The 19,336-nt window shown below is 42.2% G+C and overlaps 1 protein-coding gene across 1 annotated transcript in view; it reads left to right on the forward strand.

Annotated features, from left to right (window-relative positions):
• The window catches only part of atrnl1a (attractin-like 1a), a 341,974-nt gene that overhangs the window by 153,905 nt on the left and 168,733 nt on the right, over positions 1 to 19,336 (forward strand). The window contains exon 23 of the mRNA XM_080869803.1: positions 5,852 to 5,904. Within this exon, the coding sequence (XP_080725929.1) occupies positions 5,852 to 5,904 (53 nt within the window). The remainder of the gene's footprint in view (positions 1 to 5,851; positions 5,905 to 19,336) is intronic.

Genomic DNA, 19,336 nt, shown 5'->3' on the forward strand with positions numbered 1-19,336 from the left:
TGTTGAACCCTCCCTCCTTAATCTGTTGCACTATGAATCAGTCATTGTTCTGTGGAGCTCTTTGGATGATTCATTGACCATATTTGGCAAAGCTTGTCAGTAAGCTGCATTTGATAGCAGCTGGTTTGCTTTCTCGCTCTCTCTGGTCAAAATACAGGATTCATCAAGTCATTGCAATATCAGTAAACACCTTATTGTTTTTCATTTTAAAGTCTTCCAAATGAATGTCCTATAGAGCCACTCACCCACTGACACAAAAGAGATTTTTCACTCCCTCACGGTGATGCAAAGAGCCTTGAAAGCCTTGGCATTATAATAACAATTATATTTGCTCTTATCACATTTTTTACGGTTCCTTTTCCACCGAGCCTGCACTGGGAGTTTAATAACTGTAGCTTTTGTTCTGTTCTGCCAGGCAATAATTTACTTATCTGTGGCCTAAGCTGCTTCAGGTACACATCATCCATCTTGGCACTTTAATGGCTTTAAAAGTATGCACATCATTTCCTGATGATAACAGAATAAAACCTGTAACTCTGACGTTTTTCTTCTATTACTTCTACTTACGAACTTAAAACATTACATTAATTCTCTGTTTATGTTTGATTTTTTTTTTTTTTTAACAGATATTTGTTGCAAGAGCTCATCTTAGTTTTTAGGGACTTTTTGTGGACCTAAAGGTCACAGATGTCAGCAACAGCCAATTATCGCCCATCAACAGATGATGCATGCATTTTAAAAAGATGTTAAAAGTCTTTTTGGTCACAGTGAATTCGCCTAAATGTTAAATGAAGTCCAGATAAAAAGTGAAACACAGACCCTGATAAACAATTTATTGTGTCACAATGCTTTTTGGAAAATACGTCCACAATGACAGCGGCTGTTGTCTGAAAAGTGAAATGTCAGGGTGTTTGTCTCTTGCCATTGTCAAAAATATGACGAATATGTTTCCTTCTTTGCTTTCCACTCAGGGACCTTGATTAGAGTCAGCCCAGACAATCCAAGACAGAAATTTCAATCTGAGTGACCTAGAAGAGTACAGATCGAACCTTTGAGTCACATTTGAAAGAGGTAGTATTTACCATAAAGCACTGTGCTTTTAAAAGTCTGTCTACTTCAATATCAGTCTTGAAAGATAGCAAAACACTGTCAGTGTCTGTTGCTTGCCTAATGTTTTGTCTGAGCTCTTCTACAAGTCTTGTGAATTTTATATTTATTATAATTGAAGAAGTTCATCCTCTGGTCAGTTTTTGATAGATTAATCTGTCATTACTAATCCGTCACAACCATTGTAGCAGAATTTACATTTGCCATAATTACCACAACTTGCTATCATTCTGTCTGTGAAAGTTTATTGGTCCACGGGCACCTTCTCTGAGTGATACTCAAATAATTTTTATTTAGAATAGAATAGAATAGAATTCAACTTTATTGTCATTGCACATGCACAGGTACAGGGCAACGAAATGCAGTTTGCATCCATCCAGAAGTGCTTTAGTGATATAGATATATTACAATATATATTAGCAATAATATAGATATGTGAGTATATTACAGAAATGGGTCTATTATGGTATGTTATAATGTACACGGTATGAAGTATGTTGTGAATATTCTATAACTATAAGTATGTACAGGCTGTAGTGAGTACGAGCTATGTACAGGATATGAACAGGATATAAATATGAAAAACTATACAGAATATGAAATAAATAACTTTACAGAATCTGGGATATACAGCTATACAGAAATGGGAACTATGCAAGTTGTAAACAGTTGTAGGATTAAAGATTATCGAATGTACAGAATGATTATTTACACAGAGCTATACAGTAGTGCAGTTAAGATAAGTGAGGGTGTAGATAGTTTCTACAGAGGCTATATAAAGTGCTAGTGGTTGTGAGTGGTGGTTCAGTCCATGTTATTATTGTGTTTGAGGGTACAGTTGTCCATTGTGGGTGTGTGTATGTTCAGTCCATGAGTTTAACGTGGGTCAGATGTCAGGAGGCAGAGTTCAGGAGTCTGACAGCTGTGGGGAAGAAGCTGTTCCGGTACCTGGTGGTCTTAGTCCGGAGGCTCCTGTGGCGCCTCCCAGAGGGCAGGAGGGTGAAGAGTCCATGTGATGGGTGACTGGGGTCTTTGATGATTTTCCCAGCCCTTTTCAGACACCGCTTCCTGTAGATGTCTTTTATGGCAGGAAGTGGTGCTCCGGCGATGCGCTGGGCAGTTTTCACGACCCTCTGCAACGCCTTCCGGTCCGAGGCAGAGCAGTTCCCGTACCAGACTGTTATACAGTTGGTCAGGATGCTCTCGATGGTGCAGCGATAGAAGTTCACCAGGATGTCTGAGGACAGGTGGTTCTTCCTCAGAGTCCTCAAGAAGAAGAGGCGCTGGTGAGCCTTCTTGACCAGCTTGGAGCAGTTGGTTGTCCAGGTGAGATCCTCGGAGATGTGGACTCCCAGGAACTTGAAGCTGCTCACACGCTCCACAGCCGTCCCCTTAATGTGGATGGGTGGATGTGGGTCAGCATTCCTCCTGTAGTCCACGATGAGCTCTTTGGTCTTCTCGGTGTTAAGCAGCAGGTTGTTTCTCCGTAAAAATGATAATATGTGCTATGTGTAGTGTGATGTACTTGAGCTACCTGTCGCAAACCACTCTGACTGACCTGGACGTTTTACTTTCTTATCCAGAAGCATTCTTTTTCTCTATAATGGATAATGCTGAACTGATTCCACTTTACAGGCTGTAGCTGGCCAGTCTGTCTGACCAGTTAACATCCTGTCTTATCTAGGTAATCGTTAAATGCAAAAACACAAAAGATAAACAAGGTTGTTCCAAAGTTTTCCACCCCAGCCAAACCCGAACAGTTGTTTGAGCTGACGTGGTACTCTAAAGCGTGATCAAGAACAGCTACGCTATTGTCCCAGCTATGGATCTGAGTGCAGCAGTTGCTTTTCAACGTTGTCTTTTCAAGTGATGTGTTTTTGTATGGATTTCCAGTGTGTTCTCATCCCAGGGCATCTAATAGTGCAGATTTGTTCTCTGTTTAGCTCTTCGGCTTATGAGGGAGGCACAGTTTGTGCCCTGTTTGTGGCTTTGTGTCTGATTTAGGCAAGGCAAGGCAAATTTATTTGTATAGCACAATTCAACAACAAGGTGATTCAAAGTGCTTTACAGAGACATTAGAAACAAAAACAAATAAAAAGCATGATTTAAAATTGATTAAAACAAGCAAACAAACAAACTAACTAAACACACACATTTCACACCTGTTCGCGCGATCTGAACCCTTATCGTAAGGGGAGCTACCAGTCCTTCTGTGGACGAGCTACTTTCTATTTTAAATTCCCTGAATTTAAAATACTCTCTAGACCCAGTCTAGACCCAGTTTACTGTTAAGGTCGCCAAAACAGCTTTTTTTTTTATATAATGGAAGTGAAGCCAAAAGGACACCTTGAGCAGTTTCCTTTGGACTTGGATTGAGCTGGGCCTCTATTTGCATACAAATCCGCCACATTTGTTCAGTTTGTTCAGAAATCTAACCTGGTGACCCACTGTTTCTCGTGCATGTGCATGAAATTCTTTAGGATGTGGAGACATTGAAGACTTTTGAAGAAACTGGCTCTCTCATCAGCGTTATAGTTTGAGGTTTTATTTTTGGTAATTATGCATGCCTGCTTGTATGCGTGAGTCTGTGAGGCTCTGGGAAATAGAGAGCACGCAGCTGATTAGAGAGAATTATCGGGGGAATTGGCCTCACAAAAAGCTGGCAGAAGACGAGACACACACACACACACACACACACACACACACACACACACACACACACACACACACACACACACACACACTTTAAGACAAAAACACCATGAGACCGGACAGTGTGCGCACCGCGGATGACGTCAGTGCGCACACTGTGTCTGAGGAGGATGTGCGGAAGTGCTTCAGGAAGGTGAACGCACGCAAAGCTACTGGTCCGGACGGGATTCCCGGCCGCGTCCTCAGGTCATGCGCGGCTCAGCTGGCTGGAGTGTTCACGCACATCTTCAACCTTTCCCTCTCTCTGTCTGTAGTCCCAGCCTGCTTCAAAATGGCCACCATCGTCCCTGTACCCAAATCCTCCACCATCCCCTCATTGAACGACTGGCGACCTGTAGCCCTGACCCCCATCGTAAGCAAATGCTTCGAGAAGCTGGTCAGGGACTTCATCTGCTCTGCACTACCCGACTCACTGGACCCTCTACAGTTTGCATACCGCCACAACAGGTCCACTGACGATGCCATAGCCCTGACACTACACACTGCCCTGTCACACCTGGAGAAGAGAGACACGTATGTGAGGATGCTGTTTGTAGATTACAGCTCAGCATTCAATACCATCGTTCCCTCGAAGCTGGACAGGAAACTACAGGATCTAGGACTGAGCAGCTCCCTCTGCAGCTGGATCCTTAGCTTCCTGTCTGACAGACGCCAGGTGGTCAGACTGGGCAGCATCACCTCATCCCCCATCACACTGAACACTGGTGCTCCACAGGGGTGTGTACTGAGCCCTCTCCTGTACTCACTCTACACCTACGACTGCACAGCCACTAACAGCTCCAACATCATTGTGAAGTTTGCGGACGACACTACAGTGGTGGGTCTTATCACCAACGGTGATGAGACGGCTTACAGGGAGGAGGTCAGCGCCCTGACCCACTGGTGTCAAGACAACCATCTCACCCTCAACGTCGCAAAGACAAAGGAGTTGATAGTGGACTTCCGGAGGTGCAGAGAAGTACACACCCCCATCACCATCAATGGCGCTGCTGTGGAGAGAGTGAGCAGCTTCCGGTTCCTTGGCGTACACCTGGCTGAGGATCTTACGTGGTCAGTACACACAAACAAAACAGTGAAGAAGGCGCAGCAGCGCCTCTTCTTTCTCAGGAGACTGAAAAGATTCGGCATGAGCCCCCGCATCCTCAGGACCTTCTATCACTGTGCCATTGAGAGCATCCTCACTGGATGCATCACCACCTGGTATGGCAACAGCACCGCCTACAACTGCAAAGCTCTCCAGCGAGTAGTGCGGTGCTCTGAACGGATAATTGGAGGTGAGCTTCCCTCCCTCCAAGACATCTACAGGAAGCGCTGCCTGAGGAAAGCGGGGAGGATCATCAAGGACTCCAGTCACCCCAGCCATAAACTGTTCAGACTGCTTCCATCAGGAAGGAGGTTCTGCAGCATCCGGTCCCGAACCAGCAGACTGAGAGACAGCTTTTTCCATCAGGCCATCAGACTGCTGAACACGTCATAGACACCTCAGCTTCACTACTGGAACTTCAACATTATGCACTACATACTGTATATAAATGCCACTTGTTTTGCACATATTCAACTCTGTATATTTTATATATTATTATTATTATTATTATTATTATTATTTTATTTTATTTTTTTTACTATTTAATTTGTAAAAATGTGTACACACACACACACACACACACACACACACACACACACACACACACACACACACACACGTAGGAAAATATTTAGTATACACATCCAGAAATGCATACACTATTATATATTGTACATATATTTATTAGTTTCAGGTTGGCCATTCTTGTATTTTGCTCGTTTGTGTTGTTGTGTTTGCACATCTCTGTTGCTTGTGGGGCTCGCACACAAGAATTTCACTCGCATGTGCTGTGCCAGTGTGCCTGCACATGTGATGTGACAATAAAAGTGATTTGATTTGATTTGAAAAACTTCATGCAAACTCAAGCTGCGTTGAATGCAGATGCTATTATTCTTTGTCTCACTTATTCTTTTCTTTGTACCGGTCTCTTTTTCTGTGTTGTTGCAGATGTGACTCAGAGAACCGTTACCTTGGTAACCCCCTTCGAGGAACCTGTTATTGTAAGTATCCCGCCACCGATACACCTGAGTCTCCCTCGCCTGCGCACATCCATTCTTACCTTGGTTAATATGTCAGTCTGTGTGCATGTTTCGTTTCATTTTGTGTCTCCAAAAAGAAAGGAAAGCGTCCAGGAAGCGGACACACACCCTGTTAGTTTTCATTATTTTACGTGACCACAGAGTAATAATCTTAAGTAATTACTTAATTTAATAAAGTAAAAGAAACTTGCTTTATTTGAACTTTGTTGAAACTTACTGCAATGGACATACACTTCAGTTGGGCAAATGTGGAAATTAGTGATTAGCTTTATCAATCACACATACTGTAGCTATGCCAAAGGGTGACTTTCAGTACAGCTTAGAAGTGTCATTAAGTACATTTCATAGCATTTTGGTGAAAAATTGATTGTAACTTGAATACAAATTTGCATTGTTGTTTACCAGTTGTATCTAGAATGTTAACTGATTTAATCTCTATGAGCAAACAGAGCTGTAGTAACTACAGAGGGATGCAGTTGATGAACCACAGCCACAGGCTGGGTTTACATCACGATCTGCCCTGAGAATCTTCTTGTTTGCAGTGACTGATAGACTGATAATACTTTATTCATCCCGAGCGAAATTGGGTTAAGGCTGCCAGCCGTGCCAGCGCCATCTTACCATGCATACATTACACAAACATCACATGGGGAAGACAGGTCAGAGAGGTATAACAATGGAAAATGCACAACATGAGGAAAGATGAGGAGAAAAAAGATTGGTAGATGTCGTTCAATGTCCTCCATCGAGAGTGTCGGCAGACACACAACGCAACCGACCAATGCGTGTCCGGCAGCAAACGTCTCCGCAGGACAATCGGGCTCTCCCAAGCCCAGGAAGGTGTCAATTCCGTTACGGGACCAGTTGATCAAATCCATAATTCTTTAGGTTTTCGAGAACAAGACTGAGAAACTCTTTGAGGCTTAGAGAATAAGCGAGACTATGCAAAAGACATGAGAAACCAAGCAGGAAAGATAAGGGAGAGGGAGAAGGAGAAAAGTGCGAAGAGCCAAGAGAGCAAAAAATAAATAAATAAATAAATAAAAAATGATGGAAATGATGATGGACAGGTTGACAGAAAGGCCTGGAAGGGCTCTCGTGGACTATGATTCAGATGATGTTGTGAGCTGTAGTGAGAGCTGGGAGCATGTGAAAGTGAGCCTGGAACGATGGAGGTATGAACTGGAGAGAATAGAAGCAAGAGAGAATACATGTGGAAATGAGAGGAGGACAGGTCTAACAGGCTGCGAGGACTAGTAAAAGTAGATGAATTTAAATATGTGGTTCCAACTATTCAAAGAGAGTGCAGACAGGGTGGAATGGGTGGAGACAAGTATCAGGGGTGATTTGTGACAGAAGCACAGCAGCAAGAGTGAAGGGCAAGGTTTATAGGATGATAGTGAGACCTGCTATAAACAGGTTGCCTCTAAACTCCACTATGACCTCTAAACGGAGCAGAGCAGTCAAAAGAAGATGAATCTCTTCAAGAAAACATGACCCTATTTAGGTAAAATGCAAATGAAGCTTTGGTTATATCCCTTAAAATTGAATTTTCAAATCAAATTTCTGGCCCTGACAGAGAATCACACTTCCTTCCTTCCTAGCATGTCATGTAGCAGGTTTACCACAACTATACATTCATTTGAGAGTCTAGTGGGGTGATTGATTTTCAAAGAGTAGTTAAATATTTTCCAGCGAATATCTGTCTATCCAGTACTTTTGGCTCAAAATGGACATTCTTAGTTGGTAGTAAACCTTTTGGTAGATGTTAGTATTGAAATAACTGCATCACTGTGTTGTTTTGCCCTCTCGTGAGCAAAAACATGGTATGAACCTGAAGGTTTTCTCATAAAATAAGAGTCAGATCCAATTTTAACACCAATATGTGCCTCACTTTTGATTGTGAGAGAGGGTCCAGTTATTGTTATTTATTTGCTTGACCACAAAAGCATCATATCTACTGCATGTCTGGGGCAAATGTAGAAATATTCCATAACCATCTCTCAGTAGTTGGACTCATATATTGAAGTTTTGAAAAAGAAACCGCGAACACCATCTTTGTGTAACAGTTGGTTGCAAATATTTTCCTACTTTTGAAATGGATAAAGAAACAAAGTTTTGTTCCGCTCCACAACTTTGTTTTCCTGCTTCCAGATGCTAGCAAGGATCACATTGACTTATCTCATTTGCAACAAATTGCTGGTTTTCCTTTCAAAGGGCAAACGAAGGAGGAATGCTGCAGACAAAACAGATGTTTTGTGGCACACAACCATTCTCACTCAGTCTGCATCTTCTCTGTCTCTCTCGCAGCCACTTGTGCATAAATACATACACACGTTCAGTCTATGAATTGCCATCATCGCTTCTTATATTATAACACACTACAATCAAGTTCAAGTCCTGTCAATGTCAATAACCCTCTAGTTTGAGTGAGGCTATCATTGTTTCAATGAGGGAGGCTTGAAAGGATACAGCAATCAGAAGAGTCATGCCATCAATTGCACTGGTAACATCAGAAATGCCTTTGATCGCAAAACAAGGTCTTTTGAAGAAAGGATAGCGGCATACTCTCACCTTTGCTGCTGGAAAACTTTTATCGTGATATGCTTTGACTGAGCGGTTTGCACCATTGTGCCCTTCAAGGAAAGGCAACAGTCAGTTAAAGAAACAAACCAGCTAAGATTTTGGAAATTAATTATTTATTGTTAAACAGTTTGATCACACTGCAGTTATTTTTGCCTGGAAAGAGGGCAGTTTGCTTTGAAGGTACATTCAGTAGCTTTTTTGAGGATTTTAAATAGGAAAAAATAAGTTATCGTCTTGTACATATACTCTATACTGGCAAAATTATTCACTTATCAATTAAAACTATTAAAATCAGGTGTTTTGATCACTTCCATAGCCACAGGTGTAAAGAGTTAAGCACCCAGGCATGCAGACCGCTTCTACAAACATGATTGAATTACATGCTCTGTGAATTCCAGCGTGGTATTCACTACTAAATATAACACAATCAGCTGTTAGCAGTATTATAACAAAGTGGAAGCGATTGAGAACAAAAGCACAGCAGCCACAAAGTGGTAGGTCACTTAAAATCACAGAGCGGGGTTGGCGGATGCTGAGGTGCATAGTGTGCAGAGGGCACCAACTTTCTGCAGAGTTAATCAGTACAGACTGCAAACTTCATGTGGCCTTCAGATTAGCTCAACATCACTGTGAAGAGAGCTTCATGGAATTGCTTCCAGTGGCTGAGCAGCTGCATCCAAGCTTTACATCACCAAGCACAATGCAAAGCATCAGATGCAGTGCTGTAACGCATGCTGCCACTGGAGACGAGCAGTGGAGACGTGTTCTCGGGAGTTAGAATCATTTGGCGATTGATGAGCCTTTTGATTGATGAGCCAATTGAGGTTCTGTACTTGTCAGGAGAACAGGACTTGTCTAACTACACTGTGCCAAATGTAAAGTTAGATAGAGAGTGTTGTGTGAGTTTGTTTCTTCAAGAGTTAGGCTCAGCTTCTTAGTTCCAGTGAAACGGACACTTAATGGTTGAGCATACCAAGACCTCTGGGACAATTTTAGGCAGATGAGCAAACACTTTTGGCTATGTAGTATAAATTGAGTAGTGTGTGATAACATCTTCCAACAAAATGATGCATTCTCATGAACTTCAGAATTAATCTGTGATTCAAATTCCTTCCACTAAATTGCTTTTTATTTATGTGGCTAGAGACTGGTCAGATACTTAGCACCTTCAAACTCAAGATATGAAGGATCATACCTATGTTTATTATTTAAGAAGGGGTCCCCTTTATCCAAGGAAGTAATGATGTGAAAGAAAGAGATAATGAGACCAGGTTAAAAAAAAAAAAATCTTCCTCCTCAGTTCAATCCTCATCTCCTGAACTGAAGTAGAGCTCTACAGGGAGTGCAGAATTATTAGGCAAGTTGTATTTTTGAGGAATAATTTTATTATTGAACAACAACCATGTTCTCAATGAACCCAAAAAATGCATTAATATCAAAGCTGAATGTTTTTGGAAGTAGTTTTTAGTTTGTTTTTAGTTTTAGCTATTTTAGGGGGATATCTGTGTGTGCAGGTGACTATTACTGTGCATAATTATTAGGCAACTTAACAAAAAACAAATATATACCCATTTCAATTATTTATTTTCACCAGTGAAACCAATATAACATCTCCACATTCACAAATATACATTTCTGACATTCAAAAACAAAACAAAAACAAATCAGCGACCAGAATCAGAATCAGAATCAGAAAGGGGTTTATTGCCAAATGTTGAGCAGGTTTACAACATTAGGAAATTGCTGCGGTGCTTCAGTGCAAGCGTAGTGTCATAAATAGCACTTAAATAGACATGAAAAAATAAAAGTAGGAATAAGAATCAAAAGTGCTACGTAGAAAGATATGTGCATGAGATATATACATGAGAATAAGAATTAAGAGTGCTACGTTGAAAGATATATACATGAGTGCAGGTGGTGATCAGTGCCAAACATGGAATGATGCAGTGACACAGCGTAGGGTCATGTGTTAGTGGTGGGAACAGTCATATGGTTATTGTTCATGTGTCCAACAGCAGAGGGGAAGAAACTGTTCTTATGGCGAGAGGTTCTGGTGCGAATGAACCGGAGCCTCCTGCCTGAGGGGAGCAGGTCAAACAGACTGTGTCCAGGGTGAGAAGGGTCAGCTGAGATCCGAGCTGCACGCCGCAATGTCCTGGAGGTGTACAGGTCCTGCAAAGATGGGAGTCTGCAGCCAATCACCTTCTCAGCAGAGCGCACAACACGCTGCAGTCTCTGTTTGTCCCTGATAGTGGCTCCAGCGTACCACACGGTGATGGAGGAGGTGAGGATGGACTCGATGATTGCGGTGTAGAACTGCATCATCGTCCGTGTTGGCAGGTTGAATTTCTTCAGCTGCCTCAGGAAGTACATCCTCTGCTGGGCTTTCTTGATGACGGAGGTGATGGTGGGCTCCCACTTCAGGTCCTGGGTGATGGTGGTACCCAGGAAGCGGAATGAGTCCACAGAGGTGATGGGGGTGTCAGTCAGGATGATGGGGGGGAGTGGGGCTGTGTGCTTCCTGAAGTCCACAATAATCTCCACTGTCTTCTGGGCATTCAGCACCAGGTTGTTGTGGCTGCACCAGGACACCAGACATTCAACCTCCCTCCTGTAGGCAGACTCATCCCCGTCCGAGATGAGCCCAATAACGGTGGTGTCATCTGCAAACTTGATTAGCTTGACAGACTGGTGGGTGGAGGTGCAGCAGTTGGTGTACAGGGAGAAGAGCAGAGGAGAAAGAACACAGCCCTGAGGGGAGCCGGTGCTGATGGTCCGGGAGTCCGAGACATTCTTTCCCAGCCTCACATGCTGCTTCCTGTTCGTCAGGAAGTCAGTGATCCACCGGCAGATGGGATCAGGCACATTCATCTGGGAAAGCTTGCCTCGGAGATGGTCTGGAAGGATGGTGTTGAAGGCAGAGCTGAAGTCCACAAACAGGATCCTGGCGTAGGTTCCTGGGGAGTCCAGATATATCCACCAATATAGCCACCTTTCTTTGCAAGGACACTCAAAAGCCTGCCATCCATGGATTCTGTCAGTGTTTTGATCTGTTCACCATCAACATTGCGTGCAGCAGCAACCACAGCCTCCCAGACACTGTTCAGAGAGGTGTACTGTTTTCCCTCCTTGTAAATCTCACATTTGATGATGGACCACAGGTTATCAATGGGGTTCAGATCAGGTGAACAAGGAGGCCATGTCATTAGTTTTACTTCTTTTATACCCTTTCTTGCCAGCCACGCTGTGGAGTACTTGGACGCGTGTGATGGAGCATTGTCCTGCATGAAAATCATGTTTTTCTTGAAGGATGCAGACTTCTTCCTGTACCACTGCTTGAAGAAGGTGTCTTCCAGAAACTGGCAGTAGGACTGGGAGTTGAGCTTGACTCCATCCTCAACCCGAAAAGGCCCCACAAGCTCATCTTTGATGATAACCAGCCCAAACCAGTACTCCACCTCCACCTTGCTGGCGTCTGAGTCGGACTGGAGCTCTCTGCCCTTTACCAATCCAGCCACGGGCCCATCCATCTGGCCCATCAAGACTCACTCTCATTTCATCAGTCCATAAAACCTTAGAAAAACCAGTCTTGAGATATTTCTTGGCCCAGTCTTGACGTTTCAGCTTGTGTGTCTTGTTCAGTGGTGGTCGTCTTTCAGCCTTTCTTACCTTGGCCATGTCTCTGAGTATTGCACGCCTTGTGCTTTTGGGCACTCCAGTGATGTTGCAGCTCTGAAATATGGCCAAACTGGTGGCAAGTGGCATCTTTGCAGCTGCACGCTTGACTTTTCTCAGTTCATGGGCAGTTATTTTGCACCTTGGTTTTTCCACACGCTTCTTGCGACCCTGTTGACTATTTTGAATGAAAAGCTTGATTGTTCGATGATCACACTTCAGAAGCTTTGCAATTTTGAGACTGCTGCATCCCTCTGCAAGATATCTCACTATTTTTGACTTTTCTGAGCCTGTCAAGTCCTTCTTTTGACCCGTTTTGCCAAAGGAAAGGAAGTTGCCTAATAATTATGCACACCTGATATAGGGTGTTGATGTCATTAGACCACACCCCTTCTCATTACAGAGATGCACATCACCTAATATGCTTAATTGGTAGTAGGCTTTCGAGCCTATACAGCTTGGAGTAAGACAAACATGCATGAAGAGGATGATGTGGACAAAATACTCATTTGCCTAAAAATTCTGCACTCCCTGTAGAGTGCTAGACTTGACAAAATATTTAATTGACAAATATCCGATTTATTCTTGATTTATTGCTAAGTGTTGATTATTCAAATATGTTGAAACACATCGGCCAGCAGCAGCATTATGGAGACATGCGAAGAACTGTCTGTGGCTGTTATGGAGTACAGACTTGCATTTAATGCTTCTGATCTCTCTTGGCTTACTAAAACATGTTTTTTCCTATATGATTATACACTTTAATGGGGAGGTGTAAGAAAACAGAAATGAGCTCACTGCAATCTGCAATCTACTGACATCTAGTGGTCATATTTTGCACACTGTGCCTTTAAAGCAGGGGTAGGCAACCTTTCTGATGATGAGTGCCATCTAAAATTTCCTCAGAAGTCAATGTGCCATATGATTGCATTAGCAATAAATTTAATAACACTTTATATTAAGTTATACACTATATAGAAGAACTTTATAGAATTATATTTGTTCACAGATGTTGGCAGCTATCAGCAAATAGACAGTTAAACTTGTCAGGTAGTGATGTCCAGCAGGTGAAAATGCAAGCTCCATGAACATGAACGGCTATGGATTCCAGCTGTGTTCGTAGTTCTGCAAACTTTGACCCCCACAGAGTCGAGGTTTTTATTTCAATCAGCTGCATTTCGATGTCGCATTAACTCAGCCAGTTAATGCGAGACAAATCCAGCTGCTTATTAAAGCTTTCTGGTTTGATCAGAAAAGAAAACATTGGTCCATACACTTGAAAGTCCCAAAAACGCATTGTGAATTCTGTCTTGAGTGTACGGATGTATCCGTGTATTTCCATGGTGCTGATGCTGCGCTGAGCAGACAGCTACTGAAGCTTTTGAAGTGTCGGAATGTGGAAATTTCAACATCGCTTGAAAAAACTGCCAGCTAGCAACGTCCCTCTCACCGGTAGGCTAAGTTATTTTTTGCCAATTACAAGTTGAATCTGGTATTTGGGGTTGTTAGCTAAGATGTCGTCATTAAGAAGCGGCACAACTGTGTCTATGCGAGCTAATTTGCGATGTGCACTGCTGGCGCGGCCATTTATTTTTTATTCAGATGAATTCACTGTGTGTCGTGCCCAGGGCTGGACTGGGACAAAAAATCGGCCTGGGCATTTTGACTAGAGACCGGCCCACCAGGTATTGAAGCCATAAAGCCTTTGAATGAAAACAAACACTGTTGTAACAGTGATGTACAGTCTTGTTGGTATATGTATGATTTCTATACATTTTACATCAGATAAAAACTTTGGTTGTAAGATTCAGATAATTATTTAATAACAGCCAGACATTTTAAATGAGAATAAGAAAGTATTTCTTTGTGCCCCCCTTTCCCTGTTAATGCCCTACCTGCCCCCCTGGTAAAACTTTGCTAGACCCGCCCCTGCACAGTTAGCAGCTGTCAGCTACTTAGAAAAGGATCCTGGTGTTATTTGTCTCTCAGAAACAGTTCATAAGTTCAACTCATTCATGTCACCTAAAAGGTAAACCTGTTTCTCCATCACCTGTTCAGCTCTGATGATTCAGCATGAATCTCCTGGTTTCATCTTCATGTTTCCCTCTCACCACATATCCAAACCGACATCATGACCAGCAGCTTTTACAGCTGTGGCTCCAGCAAACATCAGCTGATACTAGAAAGTAATATTAAATAAATTCTAACAACAGCTGATCAAGCTTAAACGTGCTGCTGTTGTTTAGCGCGACATCCGCTGGTTTCCTCTTTCTGGCACAAAGTGAGCGATAAACAAACAAGAGAGACGGGACTTGTGTCAGATAAGCCGATCAGCTGATCATTGATCAGTTTCATGATTGAAGTAGCAACAGAAGAGGCAACTGACAGCGTAAAGACGCAGAAAAACTCCACCTTTGCGTCTTTTTCCATTCTAGCTGAAGTACAGGACTGTGTTCTGTTAGGTTTTGTATTGTTGATTGTCATTTATGCTTAGAAATATTTAACCATATATGCTTAGAGGTGTATAATCATTTGTAGATTGAAAGAATGTCTCATCCTAGGAGGTCTGTAACAACTCTGTGTAGCATAAAGAGGGGAGTGCGTTCACTCCTCTACAGATTGTTCTGGCATAGATCACACACCTCCTAGGAGAGGTCGTATCTTCTCTTGCTGATATATGGTTTAGCAAACACACGTATATCTGTTTAAGTATAAGAGCCTTTTGTTCAGAAGGAGCCCTAGACTCCTGGCACCAGCCTTTGGGGAGTCTTCACAGGGTCACATCTTGACCTCACACACACACACACACACACACACACACACACACACACACACACACACACACACACACACACACACACGTATACCTATGTAAGATGTCATATGTTAATGACCCTATGCATATTCATGTAACCACAATAAAAGGAGTGCTATGGGGAGCCTGGCTGAGAGTCTGACGGAGGTCAAGTGGTGGAACGACACTTGGCTCCAGGCAGGTCTCCCTCATGCATGAGTAACATGAAGAACTTTGCCTACTTCGTGTCTTGCTTGCTGTGTAATTATATTGTCCTCAACGTTCCAGCGGATAGGTTCAAGCTACGAACCTATCATGTTCCTTTTCAGCTCAATACGAAACGCGTAATATTTTCTCTGAATACGGGATGATTCCATTTTTACGGGACGGTTGGCAACTCTACTAACTTTATGTATAAAATAATGCTCACTATCAGTAACATCATAACATCCACCCAGCTGTATAGAAACTCCGTCATGCTAGCTAGTACGCAGTACGAGTTATTGTAATTGACGGTAAAAAGTCAGCACAACGAAAATAAACTCCACCTAAACTTGGTTTATATCTGACCCAGACAGACTGAAGGTCATAACTTCTTACCTGAAGTTCAGTTCACCTGAAGCTCCGACCGGCGGCCGCCTCGGGTCTCTCCTCCTCCTGCCTCCCCTTTCCCTCATCCACCTGCTGGCCTCTGTGGAAGCTTCGCCATAACCATGACCAAAAAACTGAGTTATTTTTACACATCGGCCAGCATCTGGCCAGTCCGCCACCTTTCACTGTTTATACCGTTACAAAAAAAACAAAATAAAAAAATCATCGGCCCATAAAAACAAAAAGTCACCGGGCCGACTATGGACGTGCCATCAGTTAACCCTTCACGTGCCAGCTGTGGCCCGCGTGCCCAGGGTTGCCGACCCCTGCTCTAAAACATTTTTGCACTGGGTTGTAAACATGCTTATTCCTCTGCAGAGTTAGGGTTATTCTAACGTGGGAGTCCAGGGAGCTGACTAGCTTTTGGAGTCTGCCTCAAATGGCCATTTAAGGAACAGCAGTTTTTTTGGTTTATTTTTTTGATTTATCCACGTTGTCTTAATTGTTTCCCCAGACACTATCAATTGATTTGTCCCAGTCTTGCAGCTGTCTCTGACCAGCAAGCAAATGCTATTTAGTTCCTTCATGTCAAAATCAAATCAAACGCTCTACAGTGAACACTACTACAAATAAGAAGTAAATATGTGAAAATATGTGTTCAAAAGGATAATATTACCCCTGTGATTGCTTTTGAAACAACTGCTATTTTATTTGACTCTTAATAGATTGTCTATTTTTATCCAGTCTACTGGCTTTAAGACTAAAGATTCAAGGCACTAGATGGCACCAATCCAATGCCCTTACTCAGTAGTGTGAAGAGCTTTGGATAATGCTTATATATATATATATATATATATATATATATATATATATATATATATATATATATAAGCAAGTCAGGCATAGAAATGCACATGTGCAAGTTTTTAGTGTTGTTAGTGTGTATGTACAGGGGTCCTTAATATCACCACGGCTGCACCTGAAGTGCTGCATGTTCGACTCCATTATGTTATGTCATTAATGTGGTTTTATCTTTTCTGCTGTTTATGAAATGGAGCTGGCTCTGTTTGAATAAGAGCAAGCACACTTGGCTATGCATGCATGAAAGCACACCGCAGCCTTTTCTGTGCACACATGCAGAGAGCGAGTGTATAAATTACAGATTTAAAAGCCATCTATTTCCTTGTACTTTGAGGAAAGGAGCTACAATTGTGGGAGAGGTCAATATTAGCTTTAAATGTCATTGGAAGGAAGGTGCTGATAAGAGAGGCTTCATCTCCATCATGTGAAATTACATGCAGAGTACATGAGAGGAAGCACACCATGTGCTGGAGATTCGGACAGATTTACAGTAGAATTTTGGTACAGCTGCACCACCTGTGGATGTCTATTGATGTGGAGAAATGGTGAAAAGCTGTCAGACAGCTGACAGCAGAGAGATTAACTGGAATCTAAGGAGTCAGTGTTGGGAGTATTAGCCATGCGAATAATCAAAGGATGTGTATTTAAACCTTTATGTTTATAAAGTGCAAAAGGAAACCAGTTTATATGCTTTTCCATTTTTTATTTAAATAACAAAGAACTCCCAAGTTTCAAATCAAGAAGTTTTTTTCTTTTTTTATTATTTCAATCTTAAATTGGCAAATGGAAGCACTGAGTTGCTGTCCAAATTTTTTTTGCTTTCACTTCTGATTTTGTTAGGCGTAGGAAAGAAAACTACTTGGTTATGAAAATGTTAGTATTTTCCCCATACAAAAATTCAATTTTCTGCTTTGTCACTTCTTTAGTATGAGAAACAGAAGCCAGGGAAACTACCCAGCAGCACTCTGGACCTCTAGTTATAAGGCAGGACCTTAGTCAAAGGCATAGTGACACAAAAATAAGTTTAGCTTGTTTTAATGGAGGAATTCGCCCCACAAAAATGAAAATTCCAGAGAAATGTTCGGCTCTAGCTCGAGTTTGAAACCAGGACCTCGCTGCGAGGTAACCGTGCTAACTGCGTGACAAATATATACTATTTAAGGTTTAGGAAAATATCCCAGTTCAAGTTAAAATACACCATTGAGCAACACATCAGAAAACATCCATAATCCAGTGCAGCAAGATTTACTGTAAAGCCACATTTAAAGGTGTCTGCACCGACTCAAACATGTTTGTGTACACTGCGGCCAGAGGTTGCTTTATTTAACTATAGGTCATAAAATAGCTTTTGATAAGATTGTTTTGTGTAGAAGAGCAGTCACAGCTGCTTCAATACCCTCCTTTTCCTTGAATTAGGTTGATGCACCTAGTTAGCATCACTGTAGTCACAACAGGGTTGAAATTTTCCCTCAAAACACATTCAACGAGATATTTACCTTTTCAGTTTATTGTAAGCAATGTTTCGCTTAAGTGGTTTAAGCCAGTAAAGTCTGCAGTGGGACTAAAGGCAAAATTGGCCTCTTAAGGGACAGTCATAAGGAGTGTACGTGATTCTTAAATTTAAATAAAATATTTCTACGCTGCTTCTGCAGAGTAAGGTTGGATTTATTCCATTAATGTGGCAGTGACCATCTGCCCTAAGGAGCAGCAACCCTTACACAAAATACTTAACAGGGCATCAGAAGTCCAGGAAAAGGGGTTGAGTACTCACCTCGAACTTCTTAAAGGTGAGCAACAGGCCATTATCTAAACCAAGCAGCTACTCAAGGTCTAACAGCTGAGTGTCATAACAAGTCCAGCACCCTTGGCATCTGCTCTGAATCAGACATGTTTAGCAATCTGCTCCCTTGTCTCTCTGCGTCTGCTAGCCTCTTACTCATTTGTACAGACTATTTCAATATCGGCTGTAAATAGGATCATTGGACATTATGTGTTGTTTCAATCTGAACTTTGACCTAAATTTTCAGGAAGATGGACTGATGCTTGAAAGCTCATTCAGTCATCGACAGTTTTAACTCAGAAATCCTGTTCTGGTAAACTGCAGTGAATTAAACAGATAATTAAAAATTGCTGCGGGAGGTTTGCTTTTTTATTGCTGTCATGCACACATGGGTAGTTCTTGTACAACATCATGGTCACATGAGTTCTTTTTGTGTGACATCATGTGCACGTGGGTTGTTTAATGTGTTCTTAACCTGGGTTCGATTGAACCCTAGGGGTTCGGTGAGTCGGTCTCAGGGGTTCGGCAGAGCGTCCGCCGTGACATGCACGGCTCATTTTGTGCACCAGTAAAAAACATATCTATGTCTTGAATTTGAAAAAAATCACATTTTATTTTTCACTAAAGAGGGGTTCAGTGAATGTGCATATGAAACTGGTGGGCTTCGGTACCTCCAACAAGGTTAAGAACGACTGGTTTAAACAAAGCATATTGGATGTGATACAACCACTGGGGGGTTTGGTGAGGGTTGCTGTCTAATTCCCATCTGATTGGTGAGTGATTCCTGGAAGTTGCCATATAGCCATATAGCCATATTGACCTGTTGCTTGGTAAACCAAAAACCTCCTGGTGATTGCTTTGGTCACCTACTGTTTGCATGGAAGATGCCAAGTTGCCTACAAACACTTACCAAATACTAGTCAACTGGTATTAAAATCTGAGAAAAGGCAATGCAAACTGGAAAGGGAGAATGTTGTAAACATATCTGTAGCCAACATACTTCAGAAGGCACAACATTTCTGTTTCCGGTCTGTGTTGCACTTTTTGCAGTTTCACTGTGTTCAAGGCAATCTGCTAACGACCAATGCAGCTGCAAGGTGGTTTTC

Source organism: Rhamphochromis sp. 'chilingali' (assembly GCF_963969265.1).
Source record: "Rhamphochromis sp. 'chilingali' genome assembly, chromosome: 20".
NCBI classification, from domain to species: Eukaryota; Metazoa; Chordata; class Actinopteri; order Cichliformes; family Cichlidae; genus Rhamphochromis; species Rhamphochromis sp. 'chilingali'.